The sequence below is a fragment of the Arvicola amphibius genome, chromosome 3 (genome assembly GCF_903992535.2).
Source record: "Arvicola amphibius chromosome 3, mArvAmp1.2, whole genome shotgun sequence".
In the NCBI taxonomy this organism is placed as follows: Eukaryota; Metazoa; Chordata; class Mammalia; order Rodentia; family Cricetidae; genus Arvicola; species Arvicola amphibius.
Window position 1 is genome coordinate 101,063,456 of NC_052049.1, and position 15,105 is coordinate 101,078,560.

Sequence of the window (15,105 nt, forward strand, 5' to 3'; positions counted from 1 at the left end):
TGATTGATACAATGGCATTCATATTTATACTCATTTACAATAATTCTCATTCACTCATGATTTCTGGTTTTCTTTTTTATCAGCTCTTCACTCCTGGAGTGCAGGCTATTTGATACACCCTTGATAAATTAGCAGGTGTGGCTTCTCCATGCTTGATACTCAGTGGCTGTTTTATATTCATGCCAAGCCTATCTTGAGGAGACAAATCTATAGGAAAATGCAGACCTTTTTGTCTGTATTTATCGTCATATTTTCAATATGTCTGAAAGGTCTTGGATTAGTTTCCCTTAGGCACCCCTGAGGATAGAAGGTGCTCCGGTGTGGGAGAGGCGGGTAAAACAACAGCTTATGGCCAGTCAGGAGCTGATCTGAAGATTTCAAGCCGTTATCATCATTGCAAAGTGGGCATTCTGCTTTAGCACACAGGCTGCTTGCTGAAACAAAGGAAAGCCAAGCAAACCGTGGTGCTTCTTCCCCATAGTCTCAGGTCAGAGGTTACAAACTCCGTTACTATTATTTTTTATTATTTGAGTATTCCTGGTTTTCACATGAACATATCCATAAATATTAGAAAGCATGCCTTTTTAGGAGCTCAGACTCTGATGATAGAAAGCGAGCAAAGGAAATGATAGTGTGTGGCCTCATGTCTAGAAATGAAGCCACATGAGAACCCTCAGGCAGTGGCTTCTGCGGATTTTTTTTTATTTTTTTTTTATTTTTTGGTTTTTCGAGACAGAGTTTCTCTGTAGTTTCTAGAGCCTGTCCTGGATCTAGCTCTTGTAGACCAGGCTGGCCTCGAACTCAGAGATCCACCTGCCTCTGCCTCCCGAGTGCTGGGATTAAAGGCATGCGCCACCACCGCCCGGCTGCTTCTGCAGATTATTATGGCTGCTTTTGAATGTGAGGGATTTGACCATCAGACATCCACCTTACGCTACTTCCTCTTCTATTGAGTTTGAGGCCCGTAACTATTTCCTGGGAGACTTGAATTCAGGGTTGCTTCAAAGGTAGTCATCTGCTCACTTGTGTGGGGCATCTACGACGATGAATGAGGAGTCCTCCTCCTCTCCTCTTCCCTTCCTCCTCCTCTTCCATCCTCTCTTCCTTTTCTCCTCCCTTCCTCTTCTCCTCCTCCTCCTTCTTTTTCTTCTGTTTTGAGCTGTCTCTCTCCATAGTTCAAGGCTGCCCCCCCCTCACTATTTAGTATGGGGGGGGTGCACATGTGCCACAGTGAGTGGGTGGAAGCCAGAGGACAACCTGCCGAAGTTGGTTCTGTCCTTTCGCTGTGTGGGATCTGGGAATCAAGCTCAGGTCATGTGACTCGTCAGCAAGTACCCTCAGCAGTCTCACTGACCCTATCATTAACCTCTGGGCAGCCCTCCTTACCTCAGCCTCCCACATGAGGTGGTGTGGTGATGGCACCTGGGATGACTTTTCTTAAAAGCAGTTGGAAGGAAAGATTTTTTTTTCTTAAGTCAAAAAAAAAAAAAAAAAAAAAAAAAAAAGCAAGAAAGAAGCTTTAAGCCCAGGATCTGGCATGAACAATCCAGGGATAGAGCCATTCAGTATGACTGGGAATGCTTAGCCTTGTCTCCTTCCTGTTTTTATTTGAGAAGTTGTATATGGGGGTGTGTGTGGGCGGGAACACACACACACACACACACACATACACACACACACACACACACATGCTGCCCTTAAGTATGGTAGAGGATAACGTTTATTACGGATAAAAGGGAGAGCAGAGGCAGAGGAAGGGACATCTGGGAGAGTCCAGAGTGGCCATGTGGAGAGAAGTGGAGGGAAATGGAGAGTGGAGAGAGGGGAGCCAGGCATAGCAGCCACCATATTCAACATAAAATAGTTTCATTCGTTCATTCATTCATTCCTTATTTATTCATGCAGTTATGTATTTTTTTTTCCAACCTTTATCAGGTATTTGATATGTCCAAGTCATTGTAGGTTGTATTTTAAGCTGGAAATAAAAATTTTAATTCAATGTGGTTCCACCAGTTGGGAGGGGCAAGGGCTCAGCTTATCTTCAGTAATGTAGCAATTGCTCCATCAGCAGTTGCATGGACACACTTGAAGGATTCTCATCCTGAGGTCCCAGAGGAGGAAAGGACTGATTTCAGCAGGGAAGACCCTGGAAACCTTGTCTGGGAGGGAACATTTGCTGATCAGTCTTGTCAGCGTAGTGGAAACGAGACGAGGGCTTGTAAGAAAAAAATGCATGAAAGTGTATAATCCTAGATTCCCAAAAGTCTGAGGTTGCTAGCTGGACAGCGAGGGCCTTCTATGGAAAAGGGGGAGAAATGACACCGAGGGGAAGACAGGATGACAAGCGGGCCTCTGCCTGCCTGGCTGTAGGCAGCGCTTCATTATTTCTACATGATGTTTAACAAGAGCTGGTGGGAACATTCGCTTGTATCCCACCTTTCCTTTGTACGCAATGCCTTTCCTGGAAGGCTGTGCTTGCCTTTTACATAGGTCCTGGGCCTCCCGGTACAAAGGGACAGCAGCCCAAGACTCCTTGAGTACATCTCCCTTTGGCCCTCTCTAAGTCTGTCACCCATGCTTCATTCCCGTGGCTGGGATATGGGTAGATGCTTCCCAAAGACCACAATGTACTAGAAACCTTTTCCTTCCTGAATAAATGGTCTTCAAAAGAATGTCAGTTAGGTCTACGCTGTCGAGCTGGGAATGACGGGAGTGTGAGCTATGGGGGAAATGGGACCGCGAATGAATTCCACCGAATTCCACCGTATTGATAAGGGTTTCTTCTCAAGGGCTATGGCTAATTGGTGATGCGGGGGTGGGGATTTTGGGAAGCAGAAGATTGGATTGTCTCTCTCCAGGCTCTTTGCAGAAGTTTCTGGCTGAGAGAAACTAATCAGGAGACCTGCATGGGGAGAGAGGCGTGTTATTTAATTAGCTTTACAATGGGCAGACTTGAAGGCACGTGGTGGGTTTAATAGAGGGAGATAGATGTCCTTTTTTGCCGGACTAATTGTTGGGAAAGAGCAGGGTCTTTGTTGAAGCCCAGCATGAGAGCTCTGATCTCTTGCAAGCCCGGGGCTGCCCCTACTTATAATTTTAGACAGAGCTATTCACGGCTGCTCTGCAGAGAAAAGAAGAACAAGAAGTGTATTGTGTGTGCAGGATCAGTGCCCAAACCTCCCCAAAGTCATTGGAAAGAAAAAGAGGAGAGAAAAGGCAAGCCAGAGGACCTGCCATGTGCCTTTTGGAGTACTTCTCCGTCATTTATTTACTGCAGCTTTAGGAAAGGACAAGCCTTCAGTTTTTTTTCTTAACCAACTTGGAGCTAAGGTGGGGTGAGTTAACCAAACACCCCCAGAAATACCAATTAACTCTGCTTTCCCAACAATACGGCATTGGTCTTGCCAAGATGGAGTAGGGCAAGTGAGGCGATGATGTGAGTCCCATACCGCCAGCCTTGTTGGCCAGGCGCCAGGCAAATGGCAGTGCCAATATGCAAATTATGTAGCTGAAGCCCCCTGAATAGAAAATCTGTGTTGCTAGAGGGAGTTCCTGGAGCAGTGATGGTTCAGAATGGCAGCCCAAAGAGTAGACTATTATAGCACTTCCTAGGAGCCTTCGGGGTAGCAAGTTCACACAGGTAGCCATTCCCAGCAAGGAAAACATCATCTCACATCCAGATGGCTTTTAGGGTTGCTGTATACATCCATAATTCTGTCACTGACATGGGTTAGAGATGAGTGTTGATGAATTGCTGCAAGAAATGGGAAGTTGAAGGAAGGGTGAGGCCAGCTCCTTTAAGAAAATACGATGCTCTTTACGTTATTCAACATCATTGCAGCAAACCTTCCACCCAAGAGGAGAGGACCCAGTTTTGGAAGGAGCCCCAAGGGCAACTCATTGTTGCTGTTAATTGGTATTCAGCTATGAACATGTGCCTAGAACTTCCTCAGCAGTCTCTCACATCTCCACCATGGGAATGGATCTCCTTTCGTCTACAAGGGAATGGTATCAAGAATTTGTGTGATTTGCTTGCTCAGCATTATCTTATTTCTGCATCTGATGTTAATGGCACACACCAAGAGGGGCACCAGCATCTACTAGTCTGTTTGTGAAGAAAACGGCCTTCAGTGGTTTGGATTAACATTCTTGAAAAGTTTGGCGCTCACTAAATCAAGAGTCACATATCTGGTATGGATAAGAGCAGGGTGGGGTGAGCCAGGGTCTCATGGAGCCCAAACTTGCTATGTAACCAAGTGTCTTTTTTTTTTTTCTTTTCTTGTTTGTGTGATACAGGCAACTTAAGGGGGCAAGGGTTTGGTTCTTTCTCACAGTTCAAGGCATAGTTTGTGATGATGGCCAAGTGAAGGCAGTGGGAAAGTGTGTCAGCTGTATACATGACATCCACTGTTGTCCAGGGACCCAGGCAGGGCATGGCACCACCTACCACCCACGGTGGATGAATTTTCCCACCCCAATTACTGAAACCAAGATGGCACACTCCGGTGATTCTAGATTCCTCCATGTGGACAATTAACATTAACTATTACACCAAAGGTGGCTTTGAACCTCCCCACCCTCTATCCTTTATCCTTTGAATGTCTGAATTGCAGGCGTATACTACCACTGTAGGATCTAGTCTGATTTCTAAAGGTGGTAACAGCAGCTAAGAGTCACTGAATACTCCCTCTCTGACACCCAGTATAAACTCAACCCCGAGGCGGCAAAGAAGTAGAGCAGTGTAGCATCCAGAGCTGGGGCATGGGCTTTGCTACTCTACTTCTTTGCCGCCTAGGTGTTTTAGAGTTGAATGGTATGTTCTGCATAAGGAGGACAAAGCCTGAGAGGGTGCTTGGCACAAAGCTACAAGAAGTGTTCTTAGTGTTTGGGAACACGAGCATCTTTTGGAATAGCCTCCTTACCTTTACAGCTAGTTCAACTCAATTAAAAAATTTCTCCAAGGTAGAAAGCATTATTAACTCTAAAATATAGGCATCTACGTGAGCGCTGGGTCTTTTCTGGGTGTGGAATAGCTGTTGCCAGCCATTGGTCTCTCTCAGAATTGTGGAACTCCCTAAAAAACAAAAACAAAAACAAAACAAAACAAAACAAAACAAAAGTCTACAGTCTTTTTGATTTTTTTAAAAAAAATTCTCAACATTATTTAGAATTTTTAATTCCTGGAAAGGGGTCTCTCCTGGGAACCTGCCACATGAGAGCTGCTTGCCTTTTGTTCTTTCCTTCCAGACAGCTGCCAGCTCCTCACCCAGCTGTGTTCCTCCCCCTTCCAATGGGTCCCTCCGGGTGCGTCCCACCCTATGTCCTTTTGTGAAGAAGTCTTTCAGGCCGGTTTCCCAGTCTGGGAGAACACGTGTTTCAGATCACAGGCAGAAAGCGTCTAGAAGAAGGGACTTCTAGACGGTTTCTTCTTTATTCCCTACTTCTCCTCCCTTGAATTATCATTTCAAGTCAGAAGCTCTTGACCATGTGTGGTTCACAGGCCCGAAGGATTCCAGGGCATCCTTGCATGTCCTCCATGTGGGCTTTCCTACTCTCACATCACTGTCTCTAAGGAAGGAGCATCAGCGTGTGGGAGCCAATCCCGAGTCCAGCGGAGCCTTGTGTCACCGCCAGTGCTCCCGGCCACCTTATTCCACCTTGAAGCTGAGGCATGGTGTGAAGGAGGCACAGTTGGTTCCTTGTAGATTAACTGACTTTGCATCTCTTTTTGAGCCTTCTTAAAGTAGCATTGAGTGTGAACTGCAATCCTAGTGAAGCAGACATATACTTCTTGAGGTGGACTTTCATCTGTCAGCCATACAGGGGTGCCATATTTGGTGGTACTTGTGGTGGCGGCTTGTGTGTGGGGGTCACAAATGTGAGTAATTTTCTAGACACTCTAAAATTGTTTTTCCAGATTTATGCCCTGTGTATTCATGAAACGTAGATTCTAGTCACACTTACACACACACACATACACACACACAAACACACACTCAGTATCTAGATTTGAAGCAGCATGAGAATTCAAGTGCCATGTGTTCTAGATCCTCTGTTATTTGCTGTTGTTAGTGTTGAGACTGATAAAACTGGAATTCCTATTAATTCATTACAAAACCATAATGGGTCTCAAGGAAGGGTGCTTAATGTCAGCAAAATGTCTGTGGGCGACTAAAGGGAAGTACTCAAACTGTATTTCCCAGTGTGACTTGTGTGAGTTTTCCTTGTTTTTCGGTAGTCGAAAAAGAAATGAAAACTACTGTGCGTTTATTCACAGTCCCAGTCACAGCCCATGGATTTCTTGGTTCTTGTGGCTTGGGATCAGGCAGATTTTCTGCTACTACACCTTGATTATCCCACGCACAGATACAAAAGATGCAGCGAGTGTGATTCTATCACCCAAGAGAGGTTAGCCACCTTTCCCCGTCCATGTATGCTTGTCCGGCACCTGCAGTTCGGTGGCTTCCGTGTCTTTCCCCTTCCCATTCTGCTCAACCATCGCCACTACGCTCATCTCTTCTGTACTCCCCACCCCTTCATTCTTTATCGCTGAATACCTTATAGCAAATGGATTCATTTGAAAATGCAGTGTCCCCTGGCAGCCATGTATTATTCTTTTTGAAAGGTGCACAAACTTGAGTTCATTGCATGTATTTTCCTTTTCTTATAAATTACACACACACACACACACACACACACACACACACACACACAGAGCAACTGGTGGTCAGTGAAATAGAAGATTCAGTCTGAGAAAGGGCTCCTGAGCAGAGTCCGAGAAATGAGCAGTATGCTGTCTAAATGCTCAGACCAACAGTGAGATACTTAGCTTGGCATGTGGTGAGCTAAGGGCTACTCTCCACAAACAACTCCATGCGTGACAACACGGATGAAAAGTCAAATGAACATAGTGACCTTGCCAACATGTTAAGTGGCTGTAGGGATGCAAGGACAAGCGGAGCGAGCAGTATCAATTAGAATAAAAATGCCAGAAGTATCTTTTTGGTTAGGAGAGAGTTGTTTAGTTCTTTAATGCAAGCTTTGGGCAACCTCGTCTCATTTGTAGGCAAACCAAAACAAGTAAATGAGTTTTGTTTTCTCTGTACAGATCAATATTTGAGACTCTAAGAAGTTAGTTACCTGTTTATTAATGAAATATGGTTATTTATTGAGCTCCAACTATATTCATCTCCATGACACAGGGTATAACAGAAACTGAGGGGACAGACATGCGTGTTTCAACACATATCAAGCAGGCATTCAGTCTGCTGAACACAAAGTCGATGTCTCCTAGGGAGGAGATAAAGCTTCTAAAAGGAAATCCTTTCCTATGGCAGGTGTTCTTGTGAGGAAAGAAACCCCGAGAAATACCCATACATTTGAGCATGACCTGACCTGCCATTGTCCGTAACCCCCAGGATCCTGCCACCCGAATTCTCCCCTGACTCCACTGTGGCTCTTCCAGCATGAGGCTCTGTCTTGGAGCTCCCTCTCCCATTTTCATGGTTGTTGGTCATGTGAGATGGTGAAGTTGGTTTCGTGAGTGAAAGTCCTGGGTTCATTACCAGGTCCCAATTTCATCGTAGATTCTTGGAGACTCAAGACAAAGAAAAACGAGAACAGACAGCCACCGTGCTTTTGACTTCCCTCATGCCCTCCATTGTTTCCAGAGGAGCCCCCTTCTATTCCTTTACTGTTTCCCCTGGCAGGGCTGTTTTCTTCTAGCCTCCTTTGTTTGACTCCCAACTCCAAAAGCAGAATGGATAAATAAATCCATCACTTCATCTCTGCTCCTTCATCTCCAGAGTGGTACAGGTAAAGTCTTTCAGGTGGGCTGACTTTGAATTTAAAAATGAAAGTGAGTTAAGGGAAGGGAAAAGATTTCACGGTGAAATTATTTGAATGTAAAGTTCAAGCCATGCATACAGAAAAACCCATCTTGAAGTTTGGGCACTGTCTTTATAATCTAAAAGAAAAACCGGGTAAGATCAGGGGAAGGTTGTAACCTTCTGCTAGGATGAAACCACCTGAAACCCTTGGGGTAGGATAGAATCTTGTTGCCACGGGGTAAAAGGCTGTTGCTAGGGGCTTCTGCGATGTTATTCGAGAACCCAGTTTTCTTGCCATCTGTGCCAATGCCCTCACCCCCCATCTCCTCACTAATCTAATTTAGAACAACTTAAATTGGGATCCAAATTATGAGATCCCTGTAGGCTCATAGGACAGTCACATTCTACATTCTCCTGGCCCAGAAAGCAGCAGCGATCCTGAGAAAGACATTCAGTGAGATTAAGGAGAAGCACACTGACCCTGGGTGTGAAGAAGGCCCCCAAGCTCTGCAGTTTTGATTGGCAGCGCCTCTCCTTTTTCTGTCTGTGCCAAGTCTGATTTGCTGTGAGAAGAATACGTGATGTCTAAACTGATGGATTTTAAAATGTCGCTTGGTCTGTGGATTAGGCCAATCCATCCCACATTGTTGGGGCTGCAGATGCAGTTGAATGGCTCTTAATTATAGCCTAAGAGACTGCAGACAGCAATAGAGCCAAGCCAGACCCCCTTTCTCCTCCTAGCCCATGCCAAGCTATCTCCCACAGGGAACGAGGGTGCTTAGTCTGCAATGTACTTGCTGAAAACAGCACAGATTCCTGCTGGATTTCTGGGAACAGTGCTTGGTCATCTACCTGTTCAGATGCACATGGGATTGGGCTTTTGTGTGACAAGAGTAAGCTCATTTATAGCCTCTGCTGACTAGGAGGGCTGTACTTGGAAGTCACTAACTAGCTTCCATCTGGGATCATGTGGTGAGAAAGGGCTAAGGTTTTGCCCCCAGTTTGATCTAGAACAGTACCTCTCTGCCTCACTTTCAGAACAAATCCAAATCCACGTTTTTTTCTTCCTCAGTCAGTGCTGGAAATTCTCAAGCAAGGCCAGGTAGTTCTCTGTTCAAGGATCATGGAAGGGGACTGGATTTTAAAATTCGACATGATAGTTATCTGAGGTCTCAGTTAACTGAGGATCTACTCCACTCCAGAGAGTTGTCTGGGGAGACAGATTTAAAGTGCTAGTCTCCTGTGCTCTGGGTCCTAAAGACAATGATAAGCTTCTGAAGTTAATTGAACACTTTCCTACCTTAGATATTCTGCTAAAGTTTTGTGCACATATGGTATTATTTAAAGCAAACAGATAATCTTAAAAGGTGGGTGCTATTATTTTCCACGCTTCAAACATGTGAACCTGAGTGAGTTTCAGGACTAAGTGGTTTAACTTTAGTAACTTAGTAAGAGCAAATTGGTTAAGTTAAAAATCTTAATCTCACTTCTGAATCCTTGCTGCTCAGTATCTCTGTTTATAACAGAGTTTTCTGGGCCCAATGGGCCTTCAATCCTCCCCACCCTCCTCCCCTTCTGCCAAACAACTGCAGCTCTCTTATGGTCCATTGTTTATTGTATTGCTCGAACAATAGCTAATGAGTGTATTCCAGGCTAGAAAGATCCAGGGATGGTTTTATTCCCTGAAGCAGAGATGAGGTTGTGACACCAGAAAGGTTAAGTGGCCTTGGTGAGGTCACAGAGCCAGCCTGCACTCAGCCACACCACCTTCTGAGTCCCTGGCTTAGTTCCTAAGCTGACCCTGAGGCCTTTTGGAATTACAGTTTAATTGATAGTTATTTTAATTTCCTGCTTATCTCCAACTTTCCATTTTATTGCTGCTTAAATGGTAGATATTGAAGCCTGGGGCGTTTTTTTTTTTCTTTACTCCACCCCTCCCCCCATACTTTGCACCAAATAGAAACCGCTTGGTACAGAGTTAAGTTTCTGACGTGTTTTCAGGGTATGACAGGGCCTGTTGGCTTTTCTCAGCCCGAAAGGAGACCACAAGTGCGGCTTAGGCAGGTTGCTAACTGACATCTTGAGAGCTGGTTTAAAAAAAAACCTTACATTTCTACCAGTAAGTCAGCCTCTGTGAGTCATGAACTCGCTTGGGATCAGTTGTTAGTGGTCGAATGTTTTAGTGCTCCCTTCAGAGAGGCCTATTTTTAAAGGTTCAGAACGCAGAGAATTCTAGCACGCTTCTGCAGAGGAAGGTTGGAGCTTCCATAAGTCTTTGAAATTAAATGCATTTTTATATCCTTACTGAGTTTGGGGCAGGATTGAGGAAAGAACGAAGGGAGATTATTATTTTTTGCTTGATGCTCCTTGTGGTGAGGACATCCCTGTATAAAGGTGACCCCTGTCTGGATGCCATTCATGCCTTTTTGGACTCAATATCCCTATTCTCCAGAGTCCCAACCTTTGGTCAGATTTAATTTGCTAGACTCTGAGGATTTTTAAAGATACAAATCAGTTTTCTCCCCAGTAGGAAGCAAACTCCAATGAGATATTACTTACCCTCCCCCCACACTCTCCCCCACACCCCGTCCCTACCAGGCGCTTTAAAAACCATCAGTCTTGAAACAGTGTGCTCAGGTATAAAGAAGGTAATGTTTTTTAAACTACCTAAGAATGTTTGAAGAAAAGAAATCTACTTGTGTTATAAAGAGAATACAAATTCTATTTGTCAAATATTAATTAAGTGAGCTACTGTCCTGGTTGGATTATTAATGCCCCAAACATGTAAAACTGTCTTAACTGGTTCTCTCTCAGTGCTTTTCATCCCATGGGGCCTTTCAGCCAGATCCAGGGCTCTTCACAGGACTAGTGAAGTTGGGAACATTTGCCATCAGTATCATCCCAACCCACTTTCTCGTCTGGACATTAGCACATTTGAGCTCCTGCACTTTGGGACAGAGAGAGGAGCAGGAAGATCTACAAATGGACCGGCACTGTGCAAGGTTTACAAGGAACACATTCCCTCCTTGTTGCCGGGGCAGAAAATGTTCACAGCCGTATCTTGGTGGGCTTCTTAAAGTGTCTCACATGCACACATGTAAGCAGTAGTGTAACTAGATACTAGTTTAGTAGAGGAAGAGAAGTGTGACCCGTGGGGGGGGGAGAGAGAGAGAGAGAGAGAGAGAGAGAGAGAGAGAGAGAGAGAGAGAGAGAGAGAGAGAGAGAGAGAGAGACGGAGTGATTCTGAGCAAGCTGCTTTTGCAAATAGAGTAGAACTCTCCAGCATTTTCCTAAGACCAAAACAAGAAAGTGAAATTCCCCCAAGAAACTGTTCGCTTGTTCGGTTCTCCAGATGTCATAGTAAGTCAGGACCAGCTCAAGATTCTGTCCCTTGCTGCTTGTTTGGCATGTGGCTGTACAATCCATTCATCAGCTGGCTCCCTAAGCTTTTCCCAGGATCCGAAGTATCTGTTCTTGTCATCTGGAGGCCAGCATTGTTTTCTCATACCTTGCAGAAACACAGCTGGACTGCAACAGTCTTTGTTCTTTTGAGAAAAAAAATGAGGATTATCACATACACATATTTTTCTCCGGTGACCAAAGAAGGGTGGAGCCCGGAGGTTGGACCAGGACCCAGAGACTGACACTCTATTGCTGTTTCTTCAACCTGATTTGCTTTGGGAATCCTGTACACTGCTAAAGCCCAAAGAGGGTAAAACAAACAACAACAACAAAAAGCCCCCCAAAACATGCTTAGAGGAAAGTTAGCAGGTGTAATGGAATTTCCTAGAGCAGAAGTTAACAGTTGCAGACATTGGGTGGGAGTTCATCATATGCTTAGAAATCAGGAAACAGTACCAAGAATGGTCTTCCCTGAGGCTGCTCATGAAGATTTATGTTGTCTTTTAATCAAAGGTAGATGTCAGTGCCTTGCTCCGGCTACACATGCGTTACCATGTCCTGGGTAATTTGTTAATGTATGTTAGCTAATTATCAGTGGCAACCTATGGATTATCCTGGCTCGCCTTTTTATCTGGAGCGTTGGGAGTTCCCAAATATGACAACTATGTGCACCGTGATTCTCTGGGCTAGCGATGAGCCCTAGAGATTCACATCAGAGTGCTGGTGGATATCGTGATGTAGCAAAGGATGTTGGAACTTTTTTCTAATAGAGCAGAAGAACTAGTTATGAGTTCTGGACTCTCCGTTTAATTCAGGCGCTTTGGGGCTTGAGTTCTGGGGGTCTCCGATAGGCTTGGTTCTGACTTAGGGAAGCTGGTTAAGGTTTTCACCAATGCTGGCTACGCTTGTCACTTAACCATCGCAAGGGTGGGATTCTGAGTCACGTCTAGGCTGGAGGCCTCCTAGAACACCCGCTGTGGAATCCCCCGCACGCGCCCCGCGGTGCGTACCCAAGCAAGCCTCACGTCCTGTGTGTCAAGCTTTGTGAATGAATGATGTACACGCACTTGGAAAACTATGCTGCTACCGGAGCGCGCCGCAGCGGTGACCAAGCCCTCAAGAATGCGTGCAGAATCAGACGGACTTTCCCGAGACCGTGGCAGCAGTCCCTGCACGCCAGCTACCCTCGCCTGCCTTTCTCACCAGAGGTGGCCTGAGGCCCTTGCCCGGCGTCCAGAGTAGCCCGGGCTGCGCAGCGTTGCGGGGCCCGGGTCCGGCGTGCCCACCCTTCCTTTCGCTTTTGGGAGGCGGGCGGTAATTGGCTGAGGGAGCTAGGCCCCGCCCCCACCGCCCCGCCCCCGCCGCCCCCGTGGAGTGGGCAGGGCAGACGCTGGGACCCTGGGCCTGGGCTCCGGCAGGAACGCCCTAAAGCGGAGGCGAGCTGCAAAGAGCCAGCGCGGGCCAGCAAAGCGAGCGCCGGGGACCGAGGAGAGAGCTGGCGGGCGGGCGAGCGAGGCGCGGGCGAGGCTGGGACCCGAGCGCGCTCTCTGCTCAGCCAAGTGCCAACTTCGTGCTGACGGGCTAGGTGCACACCTTCCCGCGGGGCAGTCAGTCAGCGGGAATTTGAGATTTTTAGGGAAGAAAGTCGGCTTCGCCCTGTCCCCTTCCCCCCCGGGTTCAAAATCCCCATTAAAAAGCAAAACAACATTTACAACAAACTTGCTCTCATCCCGCCGGCCCCCTCAACTCCCGGCACCATGAAGGCGGCCGTCGATCTCAAGCCGACTCTCACCATCATCAAGACAGAAAAAGTGGATCTGGAGCTTTTCCCCTCCCCGGGTGAGTGGCGACAGCAAGGCCCCCACCCCAGCTCTGGGTCCCCTCCACTTCTCCTCTGGGTTGCGCTGCTCCCTCAGGAGCCAAGGATGCAGAGGCCAGGAGGACTGACTGTTGGTGGCCTGATACCCTTGTTTTTTTTTGGGGGGGGGAACGGTATTTATTTTCACAGCTGCTTTTTTTGTGATTAATGAGAAGAAGCTTATAGAATTTCCAGCGTCCTAATTCTGGTGTTTCAATTTTCCCACATAAGCGAGAACCTTCACGTTAGCAAGGGGGGCTGACACTGCCTCTCAGGTCACCCCCTAACTCTGCGTCTCCCCAGAATTGGAGCTTAATGCGAGGGCTGTGCAGTGTGCTGAAAGGGTGTCTGGCGAACTGCCTGGCCTTCAAGCACATTTCGAGCACTCTTGAGTCCTGAGAGCCCCTGTCACAGGTCCCTTAGGGTCCTCTTTGCTAGGTTGAGGAGGTACCGGGAGGAGAAATGAAATGAATCTGTTTAATTTGGGGATTCATGTAGGTTACTAACTTTACTGGCGTTCTCTGCCGTGTTTTGTTCTCTGGTACCAAAGGTCCTAGAAGCAGGAAAGCATCCCAACACCAGATGTGACTTAGTGTCGCTGGTTCATGGTTTCATTTAGAAGGCTTAAAGGATTTAAAGAAGAGAGGGATAGTAAAGACACCGAATTCTGTCTTAGAAGGAAATTTTAGTGCTCAACAGATGGAGTCAACTCTAGGATCTCCGAAGCTAGTGCAGTTTGAGAGGGAGTTGTGCCTCCTTTTAGGATAGGGAGCCTGCAGCTGGCCTCAGAGAAGAGTGACTTTGGAGGTGAAAGGATGTAAAAGGATACAAGGAGAGGGTGATGCATTTTGGGAACTAATCAGCGGCCACAAAACAAACCTCTGTTGGGTCCAATTATCCGTAAGTTTAGTTGCTGTCCCTAACCTTTTTTTCTGCAGGAGTGAACTCCGTATTTTAACCCTTTCTTTAAACTTTCAAACAGACAAGCCAAAATAAGGTTTTGACATTCTGACAGGCTTCAAAATGTTAATAAGGACATTTGGGTCCCATCTCTCGCTGCCCCCCGCCCCCCGACTCTTCTGACATTCATCCCGGAGCTGACTCTGTATAAAAGCTGGGCTTGTGTCTTGTCACAGTGTGATGACAGTCCGAACCGTGCTGAAACCTTTCCTGGGGCAGTGGATACTTCTCAGGCACTTAGAACTACAGGTAGAAACGATGCTCTCAAGGTTGTTTTTGAGTGGTCAAGGGAGCCAGAAGTTCTCAGTGTTACAATTGATTGAAACCATATATAGCAGAAGTGAAAGGATAGTTCCCAGCGAAGATATAAACTCAACTAATAGGCCCTTTCCTTAAGAATGGCTTGTTTATATGTGCAATGTGTGTTTATGGGGAAGAGACAGATTTGGGCATCTGGGAAACATCATGTGTATTACGCCAGTTCACATACCTGTCGCGAGTGAGAGCCCCTTGCAGCACGTGTTTTAGATCATAGCAAACAGCTGAAGCATGGGTTTTTTTTTTTTTTTTTGGTAATTCAATATTAAATTTTGAGATTTTTAAAGCATTTGATGCTATTACTTCAGTTATTGATACAAATAAATTGTGGGCAAGTAACGTTATTGAGCTGTCCCACCAGTAAAATAGAGCTGGGCAGGCCTAATGTTGCAGTCATACAAAGTGTCTTTACACTGGCTTTTTCTCATCAGGAAAAGTGTTCAAGGAATGCAAGTTGGAAGTGAACCTGAACTACATGGTGCATTTAAAAACAACTTGAGCAATTCAGTAAAATCCATTTCAATAAATAAATAAATAAAAGCTTCTAATCCACCGACCATGTTTTATAAGTGACCGTCAATGCAGTGCAACAGAGCAACAAAATTTCCTTTGGTCCAGGAAGTCAGGAGTCTTGTGCTATTTACTATGATGAGATTTTTTTCTGGTACTTTCTTAGAGAAAATGAATAACAATAATTTGTTGATCATTATAATTTTTTCTGGGTTGTAGTTGCATTTA

General features: G+C 45.9%; 1 protein-coding gene across 3 annotated transcripts in view; it reads left to right on the forward strand.

Moving 5' to 3' along the window:
• The window catches only part of Ets1 (ETS proto-oncogene 1, transcription factor), a 123,180-nt gene that overhangs the window by 46,790 nt on the left and 61,285 nt on the right, over positions 1-15,105 (forward strand). Inside the window, exon 1 of one of the 3 annotated variants that reach the window (XM_038321672.1) lies at positions 12,642-13,070. The exons of the other annotated variants lie outside the window; for them this stretch is intronic. Within the exon in view, the coding sequence (XP_038177600.1) occupies positions 12,989-13,070 (82 nt within the window). The 5' untranslated portion in view covers positions 12,642-12,988. Of the gene's footprint in view, positions 1-12,641; positions 13,071-15,105 lie in introns of those variants that run through there. 3 annotated transcript variants of the gene reach the window in all.